This window comes from Amblyomma mixtum, chromosome 2, assembly GCF_055824585.1.
Source record: "Amblyomma mixtum isolate Tamu chromosome 2, ASM5582458v1, whole genome shotgun sequence".
Taxonomy (NCBI): Eukaryota; Metazoa; Arthropoda; class Arachnida; order Ixodida; family Ixodidae; genus Amblyomma; species Amblyomma mixtum.
The window spans coordinates 10,056,115-10,083,866 of NC_143013.1; the positions used below are offsets into that span (position 1 = coordinate 10,056,115).

Below are 27,752 nucleotides of genomic sequence, written 5' to 3' on the forward strand. Positions count from 1 at the left end.
GGGCGATTTCCGCTACAACCGGTCGCCAGTTGGCCTACTGTTCATTCAAGGAAGTGAAGAAATGGACCGTGGTGAAGGGATGGGAGCGGACTGCTCAAATGGAATCAAATGTGCAGGGAAAGAAAGTGTTGAAGATGTGGACTCTGTTTTCGCCGCGGGGCCTCGATAGTGGAAACAGGGCCGGAACTTTACAAATGAAGCGAAATTAAGCCCTAGGGGTCCTGCAGAAGCATCCTCACAATTTTGTATTTCACTTCACGTACATTTTACTGGAACCACTTTACGGGCTGACGATTTGCTTCGCCAACCAGGTGCAGTAAAGTGTAGTCTAGAAGTGAATGCGTATGAACTGCATGGTCTGTGCGCGCTGCTGATCTCTTGAAACCAGCGGGAAACGCACAAGGGAGACTGAAAAAGCTCACATGCGATGCCGGATGCGTTGGTTTGAAAATGTGCGAAAATTCAAGCGTACAGCTGCCCAAAAGGCAGAACAAGCCAGTGCCGCTACACCAACCAAAAAATACTCGGCTCAACCTATTTTGCCACGGTCGGGCCGAGCTATGGGGATAGACATGCCTTACGCAGGCTAACGTAAGCACCACGATATTGGGCCGGCATTAATTGGATGCCGAACGGCGTACATTGACCCAAAAATTGCCAAGCTATAGCCAAAGGTTAAAAGAAAGGTTACAGCCATTAAAGGGCAACTCCGGAGGTTTTTCCAATATATGAACCCCAAGTCCCCTGTTTCTGGCACAACAAACCATTTTTCGAAATAATAAATAGCTGGATATATCCATAATTCGATATATAATAAATTGCAATAGATCAGCTGATGTGCGACCTATAAAAAAGAAGCAGAAAACATTGCATTCATGCTAGTGACGCGCTTCTTGCACATATAATTCAAAATATTGTAAGCAAGGACGCAGTTTTTTTTTTTTTTTTTTCAGAGAAGCGCTGAGCTACCGCGGCGGCTTGATTAGAGAAAGAGCGTACAGCTGTAGGTGCCTGCACGGACTCGATACGCTGGTCAAGCCGTGTATGCGGGGGTGCAATTCGCATGTTTGGTTGCCTCCGACACTTAATTCGCTTCCTCCCAAACCTACACAAATTTCTTTGTTGCGAAGCAAGCTGTTGCAGCTTCCACAACGATAATAAAATCTGATGGCCCGAAGCGTTTTCAGAACAATATGTTGCACGTACTTTCTAGCTTGGAAATGCGTCCCGCCTTCACAATAAAGTAGCTATATTTTTTTTTTTCAGACTTTCGCCGCCGGAGATATCGAATATATAGGAATCCTTAAAAAATAAAGCATTCGCACCTCAGTTTTTATACGTAGGATGTATTACTTCACTAAGACGCCTTAAAACATATGCGGGCGCGATCGCGTACGACATTATAAGAATGTCGGGATCTTACAACAACCCCATGGTCCAGAGAGATAGCTAGCCCTTCCAAAACTAATCGAACACGGGAACAACTTAACTGAACACGTAACAAACTGTGCGAGTGGTTCTTCGAGTGCGCTTAGTACGCCACGGCATGAGCAATCGAGGTTTTTAGATGGAGCGCACTGAGTACCCACGGCCGCGATTTACCTGCATATTAATGAACGTGCTTCTTCGCGACTGGAATACACGCTTGAGGAACACAGGCGTAGGCTCGCTCAAAAAAATTACCTTCTCTATTACGTTGCGCAAGTATGCGTCTACATATATTCACGCCTGACCGGAGAGTTAATAAATGCACTAAATCGTCTTCTAATTTCGATCAGAGGCAACAAAGGCTGTGGTCCGTATCTTAATGTAAACGCAAATCACCTAGAAAGCTTTGTGAAAAATCAGCGCAGAAAGCGCAAGCTGTGCACTGAATGGCGTGTTGACACAGGATACCTCACATGGCATTTGCTGTTACTAAAACGTTGGGACAGAGTAAAGAAAAAATAGAAAAGCGAAAAGCTGGAACGCACCTAGTTCTGGCACGCATCATAGTTTCTTTACATAGTGGACAGCATAGCGTAAGAGGGCATCGTCATTCCACTTTTCAAACGAAGCGCAGCCGTTTTAAACCAACGCAGGGCCGCGGTTTCGTTTTCTGTACCGAACCAATATGGAGGACTCAAACAATATTGAGGACTTAGTTCTCGGAGCGCCGAGAGATGGCGCTGCGCATTTCGCATATCGTCTATTAGTTCGATAGACTCTCGAACCCAAACCTACCTATCCTTCACACCCTTTTCTTTCTTTTCCGCCCGCTGCCCATCCTGCGCCCGCAAACCGCCCTCTACTGCATCACATATAGGCCTGCATGCTCCGTTCACGCCCTGTACCCTCTCTCACACAGATTTCATGAGCGGCTCGGTCGCTTAGCGCGACTCCATAAAGTTGAACCTCGTTATAACGATGTCAAAGGGGCCCCGCGATTTCTTCGTTACAGCCATTGTTTCGTTAAAGCGGTACGCCACCATGGTTGCAACTGTCGCATGCCAGCAGGCTTACCTGCCGCTTTGTATATTCGCGTTGCGAGAGCCTCAATACAAGGACCGAGCGCACACCACATGGCCGAAAACACGTATACCAACGAAACATGCCAGCCGTGTGTTCCGCAGTCCGCATGGGCTTCAGTGCCTAAAATACGGGTCGTGATGGAATAACGACGTAGATGAAAGGGACATACCTATTCCGAATATTGACACGTGGCGGTGACAACGCCGTGTATAACGTCGTGGAAAGTGCACGAGCAGATGGAAATGGCGGGGAAACGAATTATTTAATAAGCGGACTTGCGCCCACGAAGTATTCTGAACAACTCGGCAGCGGTGATAGCAAAAAGCGTTCCCAACGGTCGTCGAAGAACCGAACCGTCGCTGCTCTCGGCCGCTCTCAGTTTAAAGCTAGCAGTGCGGAAGATACGGTACGAAAGGCAACCACAGAAATTTCGAACGTGGAAGAAGTTGCGTGTGGCTTCGGTCATTCGAGATAAATCTGGTCGCATCACGCTTCGCAGAGAGATAAAGCCACGCGCCGGCGCCTTAGAGCATAAACAGAAACAATACAAAGCTTCTCGTCAACGTTTAGCTCCATTTTCTTGGTGCTGAAGCCGATATGGGCCGCTGTAAAACAGGGAGCGCAGCGGCAATTTCTTCGCAAGTACAGCCACGAGTAAAAACGATTAGCACACATGACGAAACACCGGAATGACAACGCGTGGCGCCGCGGGTGACGAAGAGGCTGATAACAAGAGTGCTGGGCCGTTCCCATTCTACAGTATTAGGGGGGTTCAGCGCGGACTGTCACGGCGCTCAGCAAAATTTATTTTTCTGTCTCACCCTCTCTATTTTTTAAATACAGCCGCGCTCCCGCAGGCGACTGGTGAAGAATAGGATAGCTATTTGTGTTTTGCTTGTTTGGCAGTTATTTGCGAGCAGCCTCAGCCGCGCTGAGGAAGGATGGCTATGAAAGAAGAGGAAACAATTGCCTGAAATAGGATGGTTGTTGTTGTTTGTTGATCACCTCGTAGAATGGCGCGTACCCACACAGGGGATGCTGCCTAAGCGAAGGACCATCAAAGAAAAGCGGTAATATCGTTCACTATGTTCGCGATGGGCGATAACAGGTGTTATAAAATAGATCCACGCCCTAAGAATCTCGCCAGGAGGAACATGCCGCGCGTCAACTTTGCTACAAGAGCGGAAACGCTGACATTAGTCCAGGAGCTTGCAGGAAGGCAGGTCCCAGAGAAGCATTGCTGTCGAGGTAGGGTGCGCAGCATATATGCCGCATTGTGCGTGCCTTCCTAGAAGAAGAGGGGGTTGGCGACGCGGAGCGCAGTGGACGTCCGAGAGCCCTAGCTGAGAAGCAAGATCGGCTGATCATTGCCGCCGCCTTCCGCAGCCCTCAAATTACCGCTGCCTTGATACAGCAGGAACTGAGCCTCCAGGGAGTCTCTGTGGACGATTAGGAAATGTCGGTGGCCACTTCTAACTGCACATGAGAAACGACTGCAGAACCATCCATAACTACAGCGCAAACGACAGGACAGAGATGAAGAAGGGACACCACACAGCGCTGACTCACAACTAAAGTTTATTGGATGCCAGAAGGTATAAATACCTCCCTGGCGGCCAGAAAGAATGCAGTCGACACTTACATGCGTGACTGACATAATAGTGTACCAGTCATATGCCGCCAAGCAAATCACATGCGCGAGAATACAATACAAGCAGTGACAGAATACAATATAATCAGTGAGCAAGCACTTGTCAATATTCGCTTGCTCACTGATTATATTGTATTCTGTCACTGCTTGTATTGTATTCTCGCGCATGTGATTTGCTTGGCGGCATATGACTGGTACACTATTATGTCAGTCACGCATGTAAGTGTCGACTGCATTCTTTCTGGCCGCCAGGGAGGTATTTATACCTTCTGGCATCCAATAAACTTTAGTTGTGAGTCAGCGCTGTGTGGTGTCCCTTCTTCATCTCTGTCCTGTCGTTTGCGCTGTAGTTATGGATCATCAAAAACACCAACTCGCCCAACAAATGCTTTTGTCGGACTGCAGAAGATTGGAGGGATATGAATCGACTTTCTCCACGAAGTGGGACTAGCAGCGGCGCGTCTGTAGACCGGCTGGCGCGCGGTAGGTGCACGACAATCCTTTTTTATCTGTAGTTACTCGTGGGCGAGAAACTGATCTGGCCAGTGACTATGGCTACTGCTCCTTTTCAAGTGAAATGCATTACATGCTGCAGTTGTTTTTATACGGTTTCATCGCTAACATTTGATCTAGGTGCACTTAGGTGCAGCATTCTAATCTTCAACACTTGGAGCTTTGAGTTATGAATCAGTATGCTTAAGTTAATCGAAACTGCAATCTTTTATTCGATTCTAACGAGAGGTTTTGTACAATAGGTGCTCAGCTTTTCTCAGACAAATTGCATAGTCGTACTTATATTTTGCAGGTATGACCCACATGTTCGCGCAGGCCGTCGCATTCAGCGGATGTCGCTACTCATCAGCGGGCGTCATTACTCACCAAGGGATCGGGCCACTGATCAGGGTCGAGGGAACGCTGACTGCTGCTTCCTACGAAGTTATTATTCAAAATGACTTTCTCCCTTTCGTTTTGATGCCCGTTTCCCTGATGGGTGCTTCCTCTTTCAGCACGACAGAAGTCCCATCCACACATGCAGGTATAACAACGTTTCAACTGAGGTTAAGTCACGCCGAGATAGTGTCTGCGAAACGAATTGCATTTACATCACAAGTGTGAACTAAAACTGAGTAGAGTGAAGAGCGAAACAAGGCTACGCTGATAAGCAGGTCATATCTGGCAGCAACGCTCATATAGCAAGGCAGAGAAGCCGCGGAAAAGACGAGGAGCAAAAGTGAACATACCGCCAGCATATTAGCCTTCATTTCGATTTCACTGAAATGATAAACATTTGTTGTTCTTGTATGAACCTCTTCCCCCTGTTTTGGCAATGCACTATAAAACAAACAGTCACGTTTTCGTAAGGAACAGTTGTTTCCAGTTTATTTTATACTACACTAAAAGCGATATAAAACTGGTAGAATCGTTCCGCTTGGTTTATTCAATGTTCTCTAGCGCATTTTTCGCTGTTATTACTTTCATGCAAACACGAAACGAATGCTTATTGCTTGATGCGTGCAATCATTTTCTTTTTTTTCTCAGGCGGGTGCGGCAACTGCTTGAAGAGCTCTGCGTCCAGGAGGTGCCATGGCCTCCCAAGGGAGCAGATTTTAATATAATTGAAAATATATGGGGGTTAATGAAAAAGCGACAAGCTAAAAGGCAGCTGCACGAGTCATCGCCAGATATCCTTTGGGCGGCGGTTCAAGAGGAATGGAACAGGCTCCAGGCTCTTCCTGACCTTGCAAGCAGCCTGACTCCTTGCCTGAGCGCCTTCAAAGCGTTGTGAGGGTCGGTGGGGCCTATGCACGCCACTAGTGCAATGACCTGTTTGCTCTCGCATACCGGCAGTGAGCTGGCTGTCCTCCTTACTTCTTTTCCTGAATTGATGGGATAGTGCTCATGTTAATATTGTTACTACACTTTCCCAACAAGCCGCCGCGGTGGCTCAGTGGCTATGGTGCTCGGCTGCTGACCCAAAAGACGCGGGTTCGATCCCGGCCGCGGCGGCTAGAATTTCTTTGGAGGAGAAATTCTAGACGCCCGTGTACTGTGCGATGTCAGTGCACGTTAAAGAACCCCAGGTGGTCGAAATTTCTGGAGCCCTCCACTACGGCGTCTCTCATAGCCTTAGTCGCTTTGGGACGTTAAACCCCACAAAACCAAACCAACTTTCCCAACAAAGTGACTTGTGTGAATTAGTTGCATTGAAAAAAATAAACTACCTGTTTGACGAGCTTTTGTGATACTGGCTAAAAGCAGCGCTATCATCTATTGTTCCTACGAGTTCTTTTTGACAAGCCATGAAGAAAATAAAAGTAATAAAAAGAATTCACCTTAACTCATGATAACCGAGCCAAAATAAATGCCGCATGCAGTCACATAAGGTCGGCACTTCGACGCTCGGGCGGTGGCAGGCTTGATAAAGCTCACTTCCTGCCGTCCCCCCTCCTCCCCCCCTCCTATGCTGTAAACATGGAAACTACCCGACAGGCAGGTTTGCGAACCGCAGCGCCGCGTGGTGAGATATCACAATTCTGATCGCCAGTGATTTGTGCTAATATTTTTTTACTCGTGACTGTACTTGTTTTTGTTGGCTTCGCCGCATTGCTCACGAGCACACGGGCGGAAACACTTTTCTCCGCGTGACATCAATGTCTTGCAGGAAATGCGTACGCCAGAATGAAGGCTTTGATCACGGCTGCCTCCTAGTCAACAGAAATTGTTTATGCTTTCGTTTTCCGTCGCTTGGTCACTTGGAACCAGTAGTACTACGAAGGTCGAAGGATAGGTGTCCGTCGACGGTCACTCGCGCTGTGCGTCGTCCCGATGGTCTAATAAGGTGGCCTCCTGCAGTGCGGATTTGTGTGCCGTCCCAAGCGGTCGTGTCGTGACTGTCCTCAGAGGCTCAGCTATGCGGCGAACGTTCCATTCACCACTGAATAATCGGCTCCTGTGTCGACTAGAGTTGTAACTTCACTGCCGTCGACAGCCCCTTCCAAGTCGGATATCCTGGCTCTTCTTGAGTTGCACGTCGACCTCGGCATCGGGTCACGGCTTCGTCGGGTGTATGAATCGTGGATAGGGCGTGTCGTCGGTGCTTTCTTAGGTGGCGGCGTCACGGTGAAGCCGGACAGCGTCGTGGTCGAGCATGTGTTTGTATGCAGTGTTGGCGTAGTTGGTGCGCTGTCTTCATGCAGCGTGGTCGCTGGAGGATCTTCGGCGTTTCTCCCGTGAGATTCCTCACCTCCTAAAGTTGCTTTCTTTAGTTTCCCCTACGCGGGCTGGGGGACCTTCCTCGTACCGCGGCTGCGGCGTGGAGACGCGAAGCGCGAGGCTGACGGCGATGGTGAGCTGGCAAGATGGTTCGGCACATGCTCCTTTCGACGCAGGTAGTCGTCAATTTCTTGCGGCCGTCGGCAGAAGCGTGGTCGTGATGCGTCAACGGCAAAACCACGAAGACCGATACGTTGGTACGGGCAGTGACGGAGAATATGGCTGGTCTCTCCGCGATGAAAGCACAGCGCGCGGTTGTGGCAAGTCCCCCAGGCGTCGCATTTGCTGGGGCTTGAGCGTCGCTCGTAGGCTGGGCGGGTGGGGCAGTGGGGCGGCGTTCAGGAGCAGCTGGTTCACGTCGCAGAGGAGGACTTAGGGAATGTCGTTGGGGCTTAGGACTGCGCACTGTAACGGCGTAGGTCATGGCTTGGGCTTCCGCTGGAGGCGTCGATGACGGGAAGCCAAGAGCATGCTGCATTTCGCGGACGATTACTGCGAGGAGCGTCACTTGAGGCTGGTTGGAAGATGGTAACAGGCGACGCAGCTCTTTCTGTACAATGTCGCGGATGACATCCCGTAGGTTGCCTCTTAATGCTGTGCCCTCCGAGAAGATTGTCTAGGTCACTTTAGCGGTTGAAGAAAATGGCGGGCTCTTGCTTACAATATGGTGGCCGCTTCACTGGTGAATTCATCGACGGTCTTCGGTGGATTGCAGGTCAGGCCAACGAAAAGTGCCTCTTTAGCGCCTCGCATCAAAAGCTGCCCCTTATCCTCTTCCGTCACGCCAGGATCGGCGCGTGGAAAAGGCGCTTCATTTCTTCAGTCACTATCTCGTGCTGGTGCTGGATGCGTGACTGTGAAAGCAGCTGCGCTCTTTCTTGATGATGCTTGTGAACGCCTAGAGGAACTCTCGCCTGAATGTTTTACACGTCTCCAGAGAAGCTTCAGTGGTTTCCGAACCAAATTCTGGCTGGGCGTTCCAGGTCGCAGAAAGGCATGCCTTACTTTCGTCTCGTCATCCCAGTTGTTGACCACGGTCATACGTTCCAACTGCTGGAGCCATTCTTCAGGATCTTCGCCTAATGGGCCGTTGAACGTGGGCGGCAGTCGAGGATGGTGAATAGTAATGGACGCCGCTGTTGTAGCCATGGTTGACGTTGACTCTGACGAGCCCTTCTGCACTCGCGTGCGGTTCGGTAGTAGTCGTGTTCGGGTGGCAGATTTTGTAGACGTCGGCTGCTTCATAAGTTCCTCTCCGGTTGGGACGGCTTCGGCGGCTTTCCAGTGTCTGCTTCGGGGTGACTCGGGCTACTTCGGCTACTGCCAGGGAGTGAGGTCGACAAGGACTCCCGGTATCCAGCAGCTCCAACAGAACTCACATAGCGGTGACGGCAGTCAGGAAGACAGCGAAGAGGGCTTCTAAAAGAAACTGTTCATTCGCCTGACTCGCGCCCAAGAAGAACTGAATGACTTGGTGGCGGCGATAGGCAGCAAGCGGGCTCGGCGGTCGTCGAAGAGAATGCCATGCCATGCCATCAATCATGCTCAATTTACAGCTGACAACAAACTTTCCAGAAATGGCGCGCGAAGTGATCACAACAGTCTCGTACAAAGTAGAATCGGTTCCGCCTGTCTGCGATCAAGTGAGATAAATCTGGTTGCATCTTGCATCACAAGTGATAATGACGCGGGCCGACGGCATTCAGCATGAACAAACTTTACAAAGCTTTCCGGCAATATTGCATATCTGCGTGGTTGGTCAGGTGACGTGTCGCGCTGACAGCTTAAGCTTGACGTTACCAACGCTTCACCACGGCGTATGACAACCACCAATATTCTTCGCATAAACGCAATGAGTCGACGTGTAAATGAATGGGGACCGCCGTCATGCGAATAGAAGAAACACACGGGACTCTCGCCTCTTGTCCGTCGGGTCCACGGCACGCCATCAGCGCTGCCCTTTCGGCGAGCGCGGTCTGCCATCGAAGCGTCCGCAACGCGCTGCCGCGAAGCGCGAACTGGCTGCCCATTGTCGCGGCGGCGCCTCATTGTGGAACCCCGTTCGGCGAGTGTGGGAAAGCCGAAATCGCGTTGCGGCTCGCCATTATTTCGGGAGCCGCGCCGTACCCGCTCGCGGGGTCCCGGCGCTGAACTGTCCCACGTCCCCGTAAGCAAGAGCGTCGGCGCGGCCGACTCCACGCCGCGTGTGTGTGTGCACAGCCCTCACCGCCGAGCCCTGCCTGACCTTTTCGCAATCACTTGACGCTCTTCGGGGCGCGCCGAGCTTGTTCGCCGGCTTGAAGTCTTTTGTTCCCACTAAATAACGACGCACTCTAGAGATTCCTCCTCTGTGCCTGCCCGCTGGCTTGCTCGCGGCGTCTCTTTCTCGACTGCTCTGACGCTAAGGATTTGGAAAGGCTTGTGTCGGAATGAGGATGAATCGCGCTTATTAAGAATTAAGGCCCTGCAGTACGGAGGCGTTGGAACGAGGGAGCTGTTGCTTGGTGAATGTTCATCCGAGATCGTTCGTTTTCTCAGTGTATTGCAACAAACGAGGAGCGTATTAACTAACGCATTTGTGGTTGCAGACCTCTAGGAAACATGGTCGCCATTTTAATAAAACAAAGTAGAATAAACCACGCTAAATTCACTCGTCCCCGTATGCCCTTAAAGCGTGGTACGAAAGGTGCGTGGGTCAGCAGACTTTCAGATTCTAAGCTACGCGCGCTAACTTTGTTTATTCTTTTTTTTTTACGGCGGGCAGGTATTGCATTTATTTTTTTTTTCGTTCAATAGGGCGCTGACATTTAATCTCCGCGGGGCACTTTCGTATGCCGCCATATAAAAAGATAAATCTAAAATGTTCCGTCTTTAAGGGGCTTCCAATCTTGAATACAGTGACCAGCCCATGGCTGTGGACTTTTTCGAGAACGCTTCATGCGCATCGCCGAATTGCTCGCTGAACGTCTGCAAGCACCGATGGCGACCGTATGCGGTTTGCACTTTATACCACTTCATACCAACTGAATTCGCTGGGATACGCACTGCACAAAGCCCTACACACTTTCGAGCGGCAGCTAGACGCGTAACTTTTCACAACCGCCGAGCCCTGAATGCTTCGTGGAGGGAACTCCGACTACGTCTTTCGTGGCAAGTCATACTAATCGCAACTGAACCTGTGACGGCTAGAACGCGAAGCCAGGTGTAGTGAGAGAGACCTGCTCTGTTCACGACAGTCTTGCGAGTAATTGTGATCCTTACTACAAGCATTCTACTAGCATTGGTTCCGGCGACCGCATTTCAGTTGTAGTCAAATGCAGAAACGGTTATATACTGATATTTTGATTAATACGTTAAAGTAGCCAAGGCAGTGGACAATAATCGCGTATAGGAGAGCTGCTTTCACTTTGGCGTGGTTTGTGGCCCAGCTGTATACCTTAAGCGCATCAAGTCCGTTAATTTATTCGCCTTCACAGAAGTTTCACTTACAAAAATTTCTTTAGACAGGCTTATAGACTGTCCATACACTTTTGTCTATAAAGTCTACAAACTTTCTATAAATAAATATAGTAAATATAGCAATATAGTAAATCCTATAGACAGTCTATAGACTATGCATGGACAAAAAGAAATATCTACAAGAAGTCAAAGGAGTGTGAGAAGTCTATATAGACACTCTATAGGCAATTTATAGACGCTCTATAGGTGTCTATAAATAACGTGTCCATGTCGTTATTTTCATGCTCTGCACAGATAGTATACTCCAGTCGGATATAACTCAAGAATGAAGCGGAAAGTGTCCTTGAAAGGAGGCCCTGCAGCCAATGGCGCCGTCCAATTCTCATGACATAGCCTGACATCGCAGGAGGTTGCAGGTAAATTGTATTAACCACGGCTTAATCAGATTAACCACGGTGTCACGAAAATCGGCCAACGCGATTGGCTGGAGGGTTTCCTTCGAGCGGCATCGGCAGCTTCGTTCTCGAGTAGTATTCGGCTATGAAAGTTTGGTCACGTGCGTCTACCTGGGATTGGGTTTCAGTAAGAAAACAACAGACACAAGGATTAGAAGACTAGATTTGTTTATTGATTTTTTTTCATGCACAGCTAGCATGCATCTTCTCTTATTTCACAAAATATTGCTGCTTTTCGTCTTCGGTAATGCTCACACAAAACGCGCGTTCACAGAAGCATAGCTCGAGGCACGTGCAAGCAAGCAGTGGGGTCACGAATACTTGCCACAGATTCACAGACAACTGCTTGGCTTCTTTCAAACATGACTGTTAGGGAAAAGCCGCAGTTTAGGACACTGCCCGCAATAGATGTCTTAATGGGCAGTATGCATTGGTTTCGCTATTTACGGATGCAAACTTCAAAATCACTGTTTTGCACACGCATGGGCATATGATTTGTTCAACGAGCTCTTTTCAATGGTCTGTTATGTCATGTCGTGTAAGGTGTAACGCTGAAATATGACTGCCTAAAAAATATTGAGGCACATTTAATTAGCCCTGGTCTGTGATGCATGTGCATTGATTGTCGGATTTTAACTGTGTATAAAACTTTAGCTGGTAGACTTCCAACGATAAAGAGATGCTAGGAGCATGTCAGACGCTTCGTAGCAAGAAGGCAGTGAAGTATAAAGGCGGTGGCACTCAGAAGCAGATGCTCAATGGATGGTGTTTACAAAGAGGCGACAGTTGATTTGAGTAACAAATACGCGTTGCTGATGTATTAAATTACACCCAACATTCCCTCTGAAAATGTATCAGTAACTTGTTTGATATATTTTAGATTGGTCGCACTTAGCAAGTAGAGAATTTTGTGGGCTACAAGTACTACGGCCCTTCTCGAGAGGCGGAGTGCGTTTTCGGAGGGATCTTCTAAGCGGCTACCATTCACTGTGCCGGCGGTAAAGGTGAGCCTGGGCATGGCTTTCGACGTTAGTCTTTCTTAAAGTTGCAAAAGTATCCGAGTTGAGGCACGAGGTGGATGCATAGTAGCCGTTACTTTGTATATGGTTAACCCAGATTCGATAACTTTTCCGAGCCACACAACTCTCCTAAATGCGTGCCGAAAATTTTCAACGACCTTTACGTTACATTAAGAGTAAAACATGCGAGTTTCTAGAAATATAACCCCATACTGAACTCTTCTGACTGGAGTATCATAGAGTTTCGAGTACCGTCTCAGTGACTCCGACAGTGCTCAAGAACTGTAGGAGCGAATGTTGGAAGGACTGTAGCCTGATACTTAGCAAGGTGATATCCAACGCTTGTAAGCTACTCATCAAAAACGGTCTGGTTGTGTTGGAATCATTAAACGTTTGACAACATTGGATTTCGGTGGGAAGATCAGTTCAGAATGTTTAATGTAAGTGTAACGGTGTAGCGTTGCTGAGTTGCAGACGAAACGGCATCAGCGAACAGCTCTGCATCGTTCGCCATTCGCAGTTCGTAACTACGCTTCGAAAACTATTTTGTATCAGTATGGGTAGACAAGCACACTGGTTCCAGACTGTTCCCTGCATAGCAGAGCTCCCGTGACTACTGTGCCACTAGGCATGCGTTTTTCCGCGACTAAATCTTTAGTGGCGACTATGGGAGTGCTGGAAATATTATGTCCGAGATAACAATATTTGTTTTTGTTTTATGTAATCCACTTGTACATGTTTGACTAGCAGGTTGTGGTTCACTGTATTTTGTACTACCCTGAAACGTCCCGCGAGCTATAGAACTTTTTTTTTTTTGGAAACCACTTCGTGTATTTTCAAAAATAAATATATCACAGGTATTAGGAGAAAAAGAAACATGCATGCAGATTGTACGGAGCCGCTAATTCTACTCTTTGCGCAAGAAAGCTGTTTTTAAATCTGTTTTCCGCCCAACACCTCAAAATACGGTGCATGACTTCCTGCTCTGCTCTTCACGTGCTCTTAAATACTTGCGAAATAATAATTATTTTACGTAATTACGCTTGGTTCTCACTCATCTTACGCTAGCCCCGCTTGCGACCGTTTCATGTTTGAATTCGGCAAACTTCAGCGGCGAAGATCACTAGGCCAAGTCCTTATATGACACTGTGAGGACTAGCACATCACACATAAAAGTTGCAATCGCGTGAAACACATATTCGCAAATTAACAGCCAGACACCGTTTCTTGATGGTCATGTCCACCTGAACTTGTCGGAACAACGGTCCTTGTTTTAGTGGCCCGCATGGGGCTTGCTCATAAGGCAGCTACCATGCTGCGACCGGCCTCGGGCATCGGAATCACAAGGGAACAAGTACCGGCGGTGGCATCTGTACCGCCGTCGTTGGCGCATCAAACCTGTTGCATGAGCTTCGAAGGGAACGCGACGTTGCCGTTGCCGGCCTGTACACACAAACATGGACGGAGGTTGCGAGAGCGGACGAAACACGGCGGTCACTGATGCTGCGCTGAAGCATCCATCCGCATGACTCATCGGCCAACAAGTGTCAGACAGGGTGTTGCAGTCTTCGATCACCGTCGGTGGGGCGTTGAGGAGCACGGCGTAGGTTGTTTTTAGTAGGGTCAGCCGACGCTCGATGATCGCCACAAGCATCCAGCACTGACGGCAGCGAGTTAAGCCTGCATCAGCGCCTAGACGAACCTCGTCAGACATGTGTCACCAGAAGAATCTGCGTCTCACGCTGTCCATGTCGACGCGCATCTTTGTCCGGTACTCAGTACGCTATCTCGCTTCCCCAGGGCCTGTACGGTTTGACGCCGGAGCCCGAGTGCGGGGAGAGGTCCGAGCCATAAGAAGGCGTCGTGGATGACGTGGACGTCATGGGCGAGAAGCCGGCGACGCCGTGGAAGTACTGGTTGCCCGGTGCCTGGGCATGCGGCGGCGCCGGCAGCATGGCGCTCGCGGTGGCCGAAGGCGGCGTCAGTGGCACGTGTGGCGCCCTGGTCGGGAAGTGCTGCCGGAACCCGTTGGCGTCGATGGGGAGCCGTGGTGGCTCGGTCCCGTACGACTCTCCCGCCGCCACGGGCGCCGGTTGAGGAGAGGGCAACGAGGCGGGGTAGTGTGGGGCAGGGCTGGCGCCGCTGGCAGGACTCCAGGAGGACTTGGCGGCCAGCTCCCGTTGCGCCGAGTAGCACTGCAGGTGGCTCATGAGGCGCAGCCGGAGCGGGTCCTGCAGGTCGATGCCCTCGATGGCTACAAGGTAGCGCGCCACCTCGCTGGCGCACTCGCGGAAGCCCATGCCGTGGTAGTCCATGGCGAACTTGTGCGGGTCGAACGTGAAGGCGTCCACACCTGCGCGCAGAGAAAACAGAGAGGGTGTTTCAGTCAGCGTATGCACGAGTGACAGAAGTCAAGTGTTCAGATGGTGGGTGACACCAAGGCATACCGCAATCATGTCAGAGTAGCAAGCTGTCGAAAACACTCAACGAACAGCTCGTTAGGTCGCCGTTCATTGCCACGCTGTTGGCACATATATCAGCCGCTGGCAAGTTGGTGATAGACGCCAGGTTTCGCGCAGAACATGTTGCATGCACGCCTCATTTGTGGGTGAGTATGAGGAAATTTGTTTCAACTACATCGAATGCCCTGGAAAATGAGTTCCGGGGTCCTACGGCTCCTCCTTTTCGAGCACAGGATGACCAGACCACTCCGTTTCTTCCCCCTCAGTTATAATAACAGCAGGCGTTCAAGTTCAGTGCATGCGGAGATTCAGGAGTAGATTCATTAACCAATCTCCTCATGACTGCCGACACACCGCGCACAAACCATGCTCGGAACGCACTTTATTGCCCCTGTTGTAAACAGCATCTTTCTTTATAGATAGGTCCCACAGCGCAACATTCAACCCAGACAACATCTCCCCCACCAAGTCCTGTAGTCGAAACGTCGGCTAGCACACTGAGGCAGCCCCCTCAACCGTTGTTCATTTTGTTTTGTGTTGCCAGAAATCCCATCTTTCTGCCCTTTTTCTACCGTGGGCAGCCCTGGCCATCCCAGTATGTGAGAGCTGGCTTACTCCCTCCGCTGAAGTGCCGATACAGTTCCTCGCTGTCCTTCTCAAGGACGTTGGCAAGTTGCATGTTGGCGACAGCAACGCCAGTTGTAGTTTACACCTTTCTTCTTAGGTTGCTGCGGCACTAGTCGGGCAGCTCGGTTACTTAGCATAAGGTATAGCTGCTTCTATTCTCAGTAAGGCATGTTGACGGGCTAGTTGGTTATTCATCTTTAAACTTGGGAAAGATGTGGGCGTTGCCTGGGACTATAAATGTGTGTGTTTTTTCGAGCAATAAATAGTTGGAAGTTGGCGCCTGTCCGTTGTCTCCATCTCTTTTTGTGTCGTGAAATCATTTGCGCCTAGGTCGGTTTTTTCCCAAGTTTAAAGATGCTTCTATTCTCGCTCCCTGTTCTCTCGTTAGTTCTACCCGACAAAATATGTTGCTTCACGTAGCTCATATTATGACTGGCTCTGTAGGCGTCCAGTGTGTTCAGACGCCGAGCCAGGTGTATTCATTCCGCGCCGAGATGTCCTATTACGGGTTTGAGAGCTTTTGAAAATTTCGTTTTTAAGTTTTCGTTACCTTAAAGACTCCGTTCAGGCTGTTACATAACGGATGAGATTACAGGAAGATTATAATTACAAGTTTTGAATATGAGGTCATCGGTGCGGCTGTGAATGTGAATTATGTATAAAGGCGAACATTATATACTTGCTAGAGCGCAATTCAAAGACTGTTAGTTGAGTGAATAAACTAATCAACGTCTTAATTTCTGGTTTTAGTGCGCATTGAATATACTGACGAATTGAAGGCCGCCAACATCGAAGGAGAACACAGTTATAAAATTTTCTGAATGAGCATTGCGGTTCGAAAAGCTTGTTGAGTTGGCATTACCGCGTTGCAAAGTTATAAAATGGCGTCGCTCGCGTTTCTGACGCAGAAAATAGAGATGAAGTTTGCGCACTGCTTGATTTAGAAGTACTTAACGTGATTTCGGCGACGATATCACGTGCAGCGACGACATTTTATAAATGCGCAGCGCGGGAAAGCCAACTCAACAAGCTTTCAAAAGCTTATTTTTGACGCTTGATATATCGAACGACAATGCAGGTTGAGAAAATTTATAAAGCGGGCTCACCTACGACGACTTTCAATAAATCAATATAATATTGTGCTTTAACAGGCAATTAAGGCTAACCAGAACGGTTCAACTTAAATTGAGGACAACGCAGCGAGCTAAGGAAAGGAAGATGATAGGTGTCACTGCAAAAGACAGGAAGTGGGCAGAGTGGGTCAGGGAGCAAACGCGGGCTAATGAAATGCTAGTCGAAATATGAAAAAATGGGCATGGACAGGGCATGTAATGCGAAGGTAAGATATCCTATGGTCGCTAAGGGTACGGGCTGGATTCGCGAGCGTAGCAGGGGGCTGCAGAAAGTTAGTCGGGCGGATGAGGTTAAGTTTGCGGGGATAGGGTGGCCGCAGCTGGCACAGGACAGGGTTATTTGGAGAGGTATGGGAGAGGCTTTTGATCTGCAGTGGGCGTAGTCAGGCAGATGATGATTTTGTGTCGCACTCCCTTCCCTCCTTCCCTTGTTAAGGTGACGTCGCGATATTCGTTAGTTTCTCAGTATAACGTTCCTTGCCGGTGCTTACGGTACGATTATTTGCTTCCCTCTTTCATCTATTCCTTTCCCTTTCTCTCTATTCTTGCCTGTCGATGTGACGAGCTCAAGGGACACATTTTCTTGGAAGAAGCGACTGATCAATATTTTGTTTGTTGTTTAATCAAAAATTCAGGGGGGCACTTTGTTGACCTAAAGTGCGGTGAGGTGTTGCTGCTTGTGTCACTGATGCGTTGTAAGATGTTAGGCTTCGCTTCTAAGAGTGAGAAACGCGACAGTCTTGCAACGCTGCCAGGAAGTTCATAGAACGCCATCGCCCGTTCGGTTCTACGCCTTGCTCGGAGGTAAATTGGTTTTTGAGGAAAGGAAATGTATCTGTCTCGCATATCTGGGTGGACACCTAAAGCTCGCCGTGACGGGAAGGGAGGAGAGTGAACGAAGACATTGTATTGACTACACGCGCCTTTGTTATTCCAAACCATCGAGCTGGCATGGCGTAGTGGTTAGCATGCTCGTCTCGCACTCTGGAGACCGGGGTTCGATTCCCGAACTCGACCGATTTCCTACTCGGTTTTATTTATTTATATGGCCGGACTAGAAAGGTTAATTAGGCTAATTGGGTAATTAAGCAATTAACTAAACTCAGTCCCACTTACTTGGAGCATCACCATACGATCCCTTTAATTGGTTGTATGGTTAGTAGTCTAAGTACAATTGGCCCTGTTTGAAAGTCGCGCACTGTGACGTCACAACCGTTTCGACCAATTGAAAAGCATGTCATTTCTGTCGACAACTCCCGCTTACAACGATGAGGCATTAAAGGCTTCCGCCTTAATAATAATCATCCTGCTTGTCACTAGTAAGCTCCACAGAAACCTATTTTGTCCACATAAAACTGTTGTCATCACGCTCCAGCTGCCGCGCGGAAGTTCGCAGTTCGACGGCCGCATTTCGGTGGAGGCGAAATGATAACACTGTTGTGTGTGTAAGGATTTCAATGCTCACGCTAAATAACCCCAGGTGGTCAGAACTCATCAAGAGATGCCCATTCGTAGCCCATAGTGAATCTCATACGTGCAAATCCACAGCGATTTAATTAGTAATTATCAACACATTTTATTTTTAAAAGAGCAACATTGGTCGGCGAACTGGAATAACTGCAAAAAAGTGCTCTCAGCGCATCTCATTGAATGCATATGTCTAAGAAACGAGAGCTACGGCGCAAGCCGAAGTTGCAGATAACAATACAGGACGGGCGATAAGACAAGCCTCACGCTTTGTTTCCTGAATAGGCATGAGAAGCCGTAGACGCAGACTTGCATCGCAGATTACTTGTCGCTGGGCTTGTTGGTCATTAAAGAAGACAAGGCGGCTTTGTCGATCCTGTCTTTTCTCCCGTCCTGTCTTCTTATCTGCATCCTTAATTTGCATTGCCGTACTTGTTTCCTTGAACAAAGAGCCAACAATCCCAGCGGCACTATGCTCCACGATGCAGCCCCGTGTCCACGGCTTCGCATGCCTACAGACAAACCCACACTCTATAGAGAAAGGAGTAAAAAGAGCGCAAGCTGCACTGCGCGAGAGGAACCATGCTACCTCAAAAGAGCCTTGTTGGAATATTGGCAGTCCCTTCCCTTGTCCGGCCACCCTTTGATAAAATAGAGCGCGCTAGAGGACATCTTACTCACTTTTTACTCCCATAAAGGCGTATTAGTGTTTACGAGTGCAGCACACCAGAAGTGCCGCTCTCGCTAAGCGTCCCACCACGGACCTACCGCGTAGAGCACGCGGATTGCGTGGATGCTCCGCGGGACTACCGCGCGCTGCGCCACCGTGCGTAGCGGCATGCAACACCGACGCGAGAGGCGACACATCGGGAAAGGGGGTAGAAAAGCGGCCGCCTCCTTCTTCGAGCCGCGTTCCTCCTTTATCTTCGCGTCGCTGCTCACGCGGCGGCGTCGCTCTCAAGGAAGTAGTCGGCACACGCACGTACGCAACCCGAAACTCGCACACGCAGCCGCCTATTGAGCCCCGCCGTCCGACCGAGCGGCGGCAGCCGCCGCCGCGCGGATCAAGCGTGGGAAACAGCCGTGCGTGCTTGCGCTGCCGTCGCGAAGGGGGCGCATGCGCGCAGCACTGCTATGGCAGCGCTGTTACTGTAGCGCTGTTGGCTCTGGCTCGTATCTGCGCTGAGCGAAGCCGATAGCGGGGCCAGAGCTGGGCTCCAAGGGGAGATCGCTGCCGTATCCCCAGCACCGCAGCCCGCTCCATTTCGTGCCGTCCGTTGCACCACAGTGAGCCCAGCTCCCAGTTGGAGTTGAAGTGTATGTGCTACAGTAAGACTGCCGACAGCCAGTCAGGAACGCGGTCATGCCTGTACACTGTACTACACCTCTACGTGATGTTCCCGGCTCTCGACGAGACAGGGTATAGAACTCAGGCGTAAAATGGAATAAGTTTTTCTTTTGTTTTTCAGACTTAGATAGCGAGGCATTTGTAATCAGTATGCGTAAATGGCTCGATAACAGAACGCGCAGGGTTCAAGCAAGTTCCCGTTCGGTACTATTTTGCTGGCGCTCAATGTCTAGCGCCCGCGGTACGCCTCGTGGCTACCACTGTAGTGCTAACGAACTGTGAGATAGAGTTTAATGTAGTCAAAAGCGCTCTCCTCTGTTTCACGGGCGACGATTACGTGCCGATCAAATCGAAAGATTAGAAACCCCGTCATACACGTTCATGATAGTGTGCACACAGCGTGGTGTAATCGTCACATGTGATCTTCATTTCAGTGGCCTTCAGTGAATTCATGGTATATGTGGTCGCACCAGGGGCCGCGCCCAGCGGCCATGATAGCTTCAACAGATGGCGCAGCCATAGCCTGACATCTGTTGCGTATTTTTTTTACTTTTGCATTGTGGCTGGACACCCCGACGTGACCACCCATACCAAAATATTAATCAGCGTCAATGACCCCACTAATTTCCTCCGATGCCACTGTCTCCTACATTTTAGACTCACCACTTCCGTTGCTTCGCATATCAAGCCGAAGGATTGGAACACCGTTCTGGGCATATTCTCGGACGACCGCACCTTCTGGCAGTAATGGATATGGCGATAAACAAAAAAAAAAGAAACATATCGCCGCCAGGGATACGCTGTTTGCGAGCGCTCGCACATCCTGGGCACTTGGGTTCCCTATAGTGCGTCTGACGCAGTTACAACGTTGATGGCGTTTAATTCCCCCACAGTGCATGCAGGGGGAAAATAAATTCTCACTTTTCGCAGGCAGAACAATAAAGATAATGAGGATGTCACGCAGACGGTTGACAAGGATGCATACTATGCTTGGGTACCCCTCATATTTAGGTGGTGATTAATGACAGTGAAAATCTATTCGCGCGCTTCTAGCAGTTTCATGATCAACTTTGCATCCAGCCGTGAAATAAAAATGTTTTTTTTTCTCGCCCCTAAGTATGCTTTAGCCGCTTTGTCTGCAATAGAGGAGATGTTGATTATGTGAAGGGCCTTGTTCGCCTTCTTGGCGTCCTTGTTTTTTAGCGCGAGAACGTTAGTACCACCATGTCGGAAAAAAAAAAAAATAGATGGGCTACCTAGGTCACGTGACCTTGTGGGGTCATCACAAACTGCCTCCCCGATTGTGAGCAATTGGAACAACGTATCAGGTGGCAGTTAAATTAATGATTGGTCTCGCAAGAGGTTGCTCGGAAATAGCAACGCGGGTCACATAAGCCCCACCGGTGGCAGCACCTGCCATCGCAGTTAGTGCAGCGATGCTTCGCTTAACCGCTGCACCACTGCGCCAGGAGTGGTACGAGGACTCCCAGGGCTCTATGTATGTAAAGTGGAGAATGGCCAATTCCGCATATATGGGAATTAACCCATTACGCTATGGCGCCATGCCCTTAATGCGGAGCTTAAAAGTCCCCTGCAATTTCTTTTTCTTTTAAACATGCGATGCGGGGCTCACTTCAGAGTTGGTGCTTCAGCAGCTTCTCAACAGAGGGCTTAAATCTTGCTTCGCTTTTCGCACCCGACTAATGAGTAAGGCCGAGAGGACTTCTCCAGTTTTAGACACCAGAACAGACCCTCTTTGTCCTTGAATGTCACCCCGCCTAACTTGAAAGTGTTATCAAACTGTATGGTGTCGAACCACATGTGCGCTTGGTTTGGCGTGGTCATCAGGTAGACAACGCCAAAGACAACACGCATGTCGAAGAAAACGAGCGCCAACACTCACCTTTGGAGTGCAGCATCTTGAGGTGATCCACCGTCATCTGGAGGATTTCGGCTTTCTCAAGCTTGGCGGATCCCTGCGAGACCGATGAACGTGCAAATAAGGTCGTCACTCAAGCGCTCGTCTTGCTTTGCATGCAGCTGGCATGCACGTGCGATGTACGTCAATTTCACGCACGGTCATATGTATAACGAACCAAGTTTATGAAACAGAACCGACTGTTTAAAAAATTCAACAGCGCAGGGATCTGCGTGACCCGTTCGGTTAAAGATTACGTCATCCTTGCAGGCGATATGCGGACACCACCATCAACAGCCGGGTTTACTGTTGACCGGTAGCGTAGCTTAATTATGCACTGACCCAATGCGGCAGCCGCACTCTAAGGTACACTTTCTTTACATGCTTGCAAATCGTGGTGGCAGTCATTATAGTAACGCCTCTTGATAGCCCACCGTTAATATGCGGGCCCAGTACAGGGAGTACTAATCTGGCAGCAACGATATATCCGGCTTTGAAGCACGAAACACGAGGACGCAGCAAGATTAAGAACGACATAACACGAGCTCAGCATTGTACTTCGTATTGCACCCTTGTGTTTCACGTTGATGAACTATACATTCAAATCGCGTAGCTTTCCGCCTTACTGAAGTAGATCTCTTCAGGTGACGTGATTATAAATGGCCTCATGACGGTCACTATAATCGTGAAACTGGAGTGCAGCCGCCGCGGCGGCAAAGTGGTTATGGTGTTCGACTGCTGACCCGAAAGACGCGGGTTCGATCCCGGCCGCGGCGGTCGCATTTCGATGGAGGAGAAATGCAGAGGCCCGTGTACTGCGCGATGTCCGTGCACTCTGAAGAACCCCAGGTGGTCGAAATTGTCCGCAGCCATCTATCGCGGCGTTCCTCATTGCCTTAGTCGCTGTGGGACGTAAACCACCACGACCTCGATTTACTCGAATAAAATGTTGAAATTGTATCCTATTTTTGTTCTCTGCGCCTTGTAAACTGGCCAAGATGTGCCCTAAAGTCAGCAGTAGTGGTCCGGCAACATCCGGCTGTGGAACAAAACACGCTAAGCCCTTTGTCCGGTGTGCCACGGGTGTGGTCTATGAGGTCCCCCTTTCTTGTGGCAAAGTGTACGTTGGCCAGACAGGGCGTTGTGTTAACTAACGTGCCAGGGAACATGAACGAAGTTTGGGAAACGTATCAGACTCATGCGTGAATCTACCCGCCCATTGCCGTTCTTGCAAGGACCAAAACGATGAGAATTGTGAGCCACGACTTGACAAAATCAAATAACCAGGAGCAAAGATAGATTAGCTCGGGAATTATCCGAAGCATTTTTCATCAAGGCAAAAGGCAACATGTGTGTCAGCACCACTTCTGTCTCCCTGCATGCCAGCGAATTCAGATTGCTTAAAAATAAGGGACGAAATGCGTGCCGCCCACATTAATCTACCTTTGCTGTCTGTCATCTTTGTCATCTTGGCCTTTCCTTTTGTGGTCTGTCGCAGATGCGCATGCGCTCACGGTCGTCTTTTCTTATATGTTCTACGAGAAACGTGTTCAATAAACAAAGTTGGAGTCAGCGCCTGTCCTGTCATGTCCTCTGTGTATTCGTCCTAAAAGTTAGCGCTGCTTAAATCTGAACGAAAGAAAAGGCATAACCAACTAGCCCCGCAACGTGTTTTACTAAATTGTTTCCTATGTTGAAGGAATGCGAGAGAAAGCGAAAAAGGAAAAAAAAAAGCTCACAGGCTGGCTACCACTGTGTAAAGCGAGATTCAGCGAGAACTTTTTGCAGTGGTATATCGTTTAATCGTTGCTGCCTTCTCTGGAATAGCGTGCGTGACGTCACTAGCTGTCCAAACCAAACTGGAGTGTGCAGGCAACATTCTCGTAAAGTCTATAAAACCAGAGAGATTAGAACTCCAAAATTATTCTTTTTAAAAATGCTGTCGCCTGTGGAAGCAGTCAGTGCTTTTTTTTTCGCGCAAGTATTCTTGACACCACCGAAAATTATTCTCTTCGCGCTGTACCTCACGGTCTGCAGGACGAAGTCCTTTCCCAATGAACTCCTATTTTCTCTGTCTTGAGCGAGCTGCGGCCATATTGTTATAAGTGAATTTCTTGGGCTCGTCACCGCACCTGACTCTCGGCTGGCCCTAAATACTGTTTCTTTACCGTGGCGTCCGCACTAACATTTTCTTTCCAATCCACATTGCTTTCGTTCTGCTTCTTAATGCTGCACATTTTTCTTTCCATCACTCAATATAGCTCTTCCTAGTGTCATTACTATCCCTTTTGTAAGTATATAATAATGCCCTTCAATGTGATCTATCAAGACTGGAAGAGTGGTGTCGCAGATGGCTAATGGTCTTAAATACTAACAAAACTGCGCTTGTTTCCTTCCACAGACGACAAAATTACCCGACCACAAATTATCTTCTGAACGGTTCTAGTGTTTTACCCCGCAATTCCATTAAGTATCTTGGTGTTGACATCTCGAGTACCCTCAACTGATCTATCCATACAACGCGGATAATTAACAATGTTAACAAAACTCTCGGCTACCTTCGTCGTAATTTACGTCTAGCTTCACCAGCAGTTAAATTACTAGTTTATAAAACATTAATTCGGCTAAAGTTAGAATACGCATCTGCCATCTGGGACCCCGCTCAACTTAACCTAACTAACTGCATTGAACTTGCCCAAAATCGCGCCGTTTGATTCATCTACTCAAACTACTCATACTCCACCAGTGTTACTCCCCTCAAAAATAATGCATGCCTACCTAACCTCAAGCAACGTCGCACAGTTGCAAGGCTGTGCTTGTACCACAAAATGTGTCATAACTTTTCTTACCACGGTCCTATCCAGCCTGCTCATCGTTCTTCAGCCCGCACAAGCCATCAAAATGCCGTTTACCCACCCCCTGCTCGCACCGTGACCCATCTTCATTCCTTCTTCATCCAAACTGCGCGTTACTGGAACAGTCTTCCCACAAGTACCATCCTTCATACAAACCCGGACGATTTCAAGAAAGCCATCGAAAAAATCTGTTATTAACACCAGGTTGCTAGCCCACCCCTAATGTAAAGCACTCACCCGAGGGCCCTTGAGGTATTTGTAATAAATAAATAAAATATACGTTTCGGCCCCATGGGTGTATACTGCAAGACGGTTTCCTTTTTGTGGACGCGCGAGCCCATAAAATGTTTCTCCTCATCAATATACGGCTTACTGGTAGAACTTGGCAACCACTCGGATGCAATTACATCGCGGAATGTGAGCCTCTTCGTGAAATATTTCGTGTCTTATTTAGGGAAAGCTACGTGTCCTAAGCCCTTTAACAACCAGAAAACATTATTGATTAAATATGTACGGACAAAATCGTTACCTTGATATGTCCTATATGTAGACATGTATACGATACGAACATATTAGAAACGTGAGCTATTCCAGTCCGTTTGCAGTCAGCTAAAGGGCATTCGCAGTTAACTTTCCATAGTCTCCGTTTAATCTTGCTTTGAATGTCTCCACTTGCAGGGGTTGTCCTAAGCAGCTGTAGGTGCTAATTTGAAGGTAAGGAGTACAGAGTGTGGTAAAGGCCACGTGATACATCGGTCGCATTTTTTTACTGCCCTATTACGAACACTTCCTCGTGCAGAGAGAGTGCCAGCATGTTTGAAAATAAACTTCGTATAATAGTAAGCAAGCTTCTCCACACAAAGTCAGTCAGTATCTGCCAACGCAGCCAATTAGTATCTAGCACTTGCTAGTAGCTAGAGCCGAAGTCTGTACTAAGGTGGGAGTCTACCTCATATCTTCCAATTGAATAAAGGAAGAGGGCGTGGGGAACTAAGGATACATTATCTCTTTTTTACATCCACAGCTGTTAAGGGCGTGTTTCCCGGTCCTGTGGTGTCGTAACAACGCGCCACGATGATCAGACAGCATGTAGTGGCGCCACGCATGACGTCACTGCAACGTGCCGCGCTGAATGGGCAGTGCCAACTCATCACGCTGAGTGGCCCGAACTCAGAGATGTCAAGAGTGACAGCTAGTGGCGTCACGCGCAATCTTCCAGAGAAGGCAGTAACGATTAAACGATACATCTATCACTGCAAACAGCTCTCGCTGAATCTCGCTAAGCACAGTGGTAACCGGCTTGCGAGTGGAAGATTTTTTTTTGTTCTTTTTCGCTTTCTTTCGCGTGCCTTCGACATAGGAAGAACTTCCAACATTTTAATCGTCTAAATGGAGGGCATGGCGCTGATTACTATCTGTTATTATATTATATAGTGTAATATAGTACATTGCTGATATTTTCTTGTCCTGGGCTCTTCTCATTCCAAGCCGAGTCATTCGATCACCTCTTTTTTTTTATTTTGCGTGAGGGCGTCGATACGGGCGAAAGACGGCGGCGCCGCATTCTGCATTCATTCGTACGGGGAGACCGCAACGATCCATGTCTGCGACAGTGTTACGTATAATATCCCGGGAAACGTCCACTACAACTCAAAGCAGTGGAGTGGACTATGAGGACGGCGCGAGTGTATGTCCGCGAAGCATTTAGAGTGAAGCGGTAACAGTTGATATAAATGTCTGATTACCGACTCTGAAGAACCCAATGGCTACTTTGGCGAGATACGAAATCTTGCCCGGCTTATATAGTTCTCGCGGAAACTGCTTCGTCCTGAATGGCTGCACTGAGTACAGAGCGGGAGAGTGTGAACTCTTACCTGCTTCTCGAATGCCGTGGGCACCAGCCGGCGAAGTTCGCTCAGGGAGCTGTTAATCCGATCGCGTCGCCTCTTCTCGATGATCTGTGGAAGAAAGATATAGTTATCAACGGTATAGATTTGTTAACTGCTATAAGTGCACACACAAAAGGCTCGATACTTTAACGTGCTGTAAGCCAAGCCTGACACATTTCTGACACGATTTACTATGGATTACGCAGTGATTAAATGAAAGTGAGTCACCAGATAAGAAAATAATCAAAACTGGAAGTTAGCGAATGTGCCATCTATGAAGACCGCTCAGGATGAAAATGTCTTGTTTGTTTGTGGGCATAGCCAGGTTTGTGTGGCCGTAAGCCAGCAGTTAGATCAAACATAGTTACCTGCACTGGAGTACATTCAAAAGGTTTGATAAGGAATGTTGCGCAGAAGCCGCAACTAAGCTTTTGCCTAGAATGTAGACCTGCTAGCGATGCTTGCATTGGGGCAATATATATGCCCACTCATAACGTGTGGAAATGGCCTCGTCTCGAAATTAAGTGCCCAAAGGATTATGAAACCAAAAGACGTGCCAAACAGAAGAACATGGTTGACATATGAGGAGCAAGAAACCTGTTAGCAGTGCAAATGAAAACAATGGCAATGAAGGCACACAACTGTAAAACGTATGGGCTGAAGTGTTTGTCGTTTGTGTCCCTTAGCACTCCATGTCCCTATCTTGCTTTGCTAACACTCACGCTGCGTTAGGATCGCAGAACTGGGGACAGCACACTTGTAACGATAGCAACTCGAATCACCTGATGGCCCGTTGGATTCGAACTCAGTGCTGGAGACATATCATGCCGTAAGTCGGACCTTACGCAAAGCTGGCAAGAGAGGAACAAGCGTAAAGGAAGCTATGCACCGTTATGGATAGCGGAACAAGGAACAAATTAACAGCGACGATGCGTGTCATCCAATGAGCCGTCGGGTGCTTAACTCAGTGAGCCCCGTTCCGTTGGGGTGCCAAGAACAAGAACAAGGAGGAGCCACTCACGCCTCTCCGTTTCTTCCTGGTCAGAAGCTGGCAGCTGCTGGAACCAGAGCTGGACCTGGAATGGCCGAAGGAGAACATGTCGGCGGCAGGCGACGGGTGGGCAGGCGCACGTTTCGGGACACACGGCCGCGTCCGGTCGCGGGAGGAGGCGGCTGGGCGCACGACTGGACGTCCGCTCGGTCGCGTGCGAGTCTCCCGAATGCAGCGGCAGCGCGGGGCACGTGTCCCGGCGCTCGCCGCCTCTTCCCTCTCTCCCAGCCCAGCCCTGCTGTGGTGGCGCGATGCCGCTTACCCTCGGGACGAGGAGGCGTCGCAGTCCATCATGACGGCGACCGTCGCACGGCGCGCGTGCCGATTTGGGGGTGGAGGGCGGGGGTCCGGCACACACACACACACACAACACACGCGCGTCGCAGAGCCCCTCAGCCTTCCTCTTTCCCCCGGAGGTCTGCTTTCCCACGCGACCCCCGTGCACGCGGGAGAGGGGCAACCGGCCGCCGCCGCCGCTACGCAGGGGGATTCTGCACCTCGCACCGTGGGAACAGTTTTTCGGCGACGAAGAGCGTGGCTGCGGCGCACTTGCTGATTTGGGAGAGGAGGGGGGTGCGGGGGTCGCTCCGTTAGTGAGCGTGGCCTACAGATTACGCGCGGGGAGCCGCGCAGA

General features: G+C 49.2%; 1 protein-coding gene across 1 annotated transcript; it reads right to left on the minus strand.

Moving 5' to 3' along the window:
* Positions 1–11,532: 11,532 nt before the first annotated feature.
* Positions 11,533–27,367, minus strand: Hey (Hairy/E(spl)-related with YRPW motif). The gene is made up of 4 exons (XM_089568825.1): positions 27,089–27,367; positions 26,053–26,136; positions 21,309–21,381; positions 11,533–14,721 (listed from the first exon to the last, which is right to left on the minus strand). Exons 1-4 carry the CDS (start codon positions 27,164–27,166, stop codon positions 14,144–14,146), a joined length of 813 nt encoding a protein of 270 aa, XP_089424951.1. The 5' UTR covers positions 27,167–27,367; the 3' UTR covers positions 11,533–14,143.
* Between the last annotated feature and the right edge of the window lie 385 nt (positions 27,368–27,752).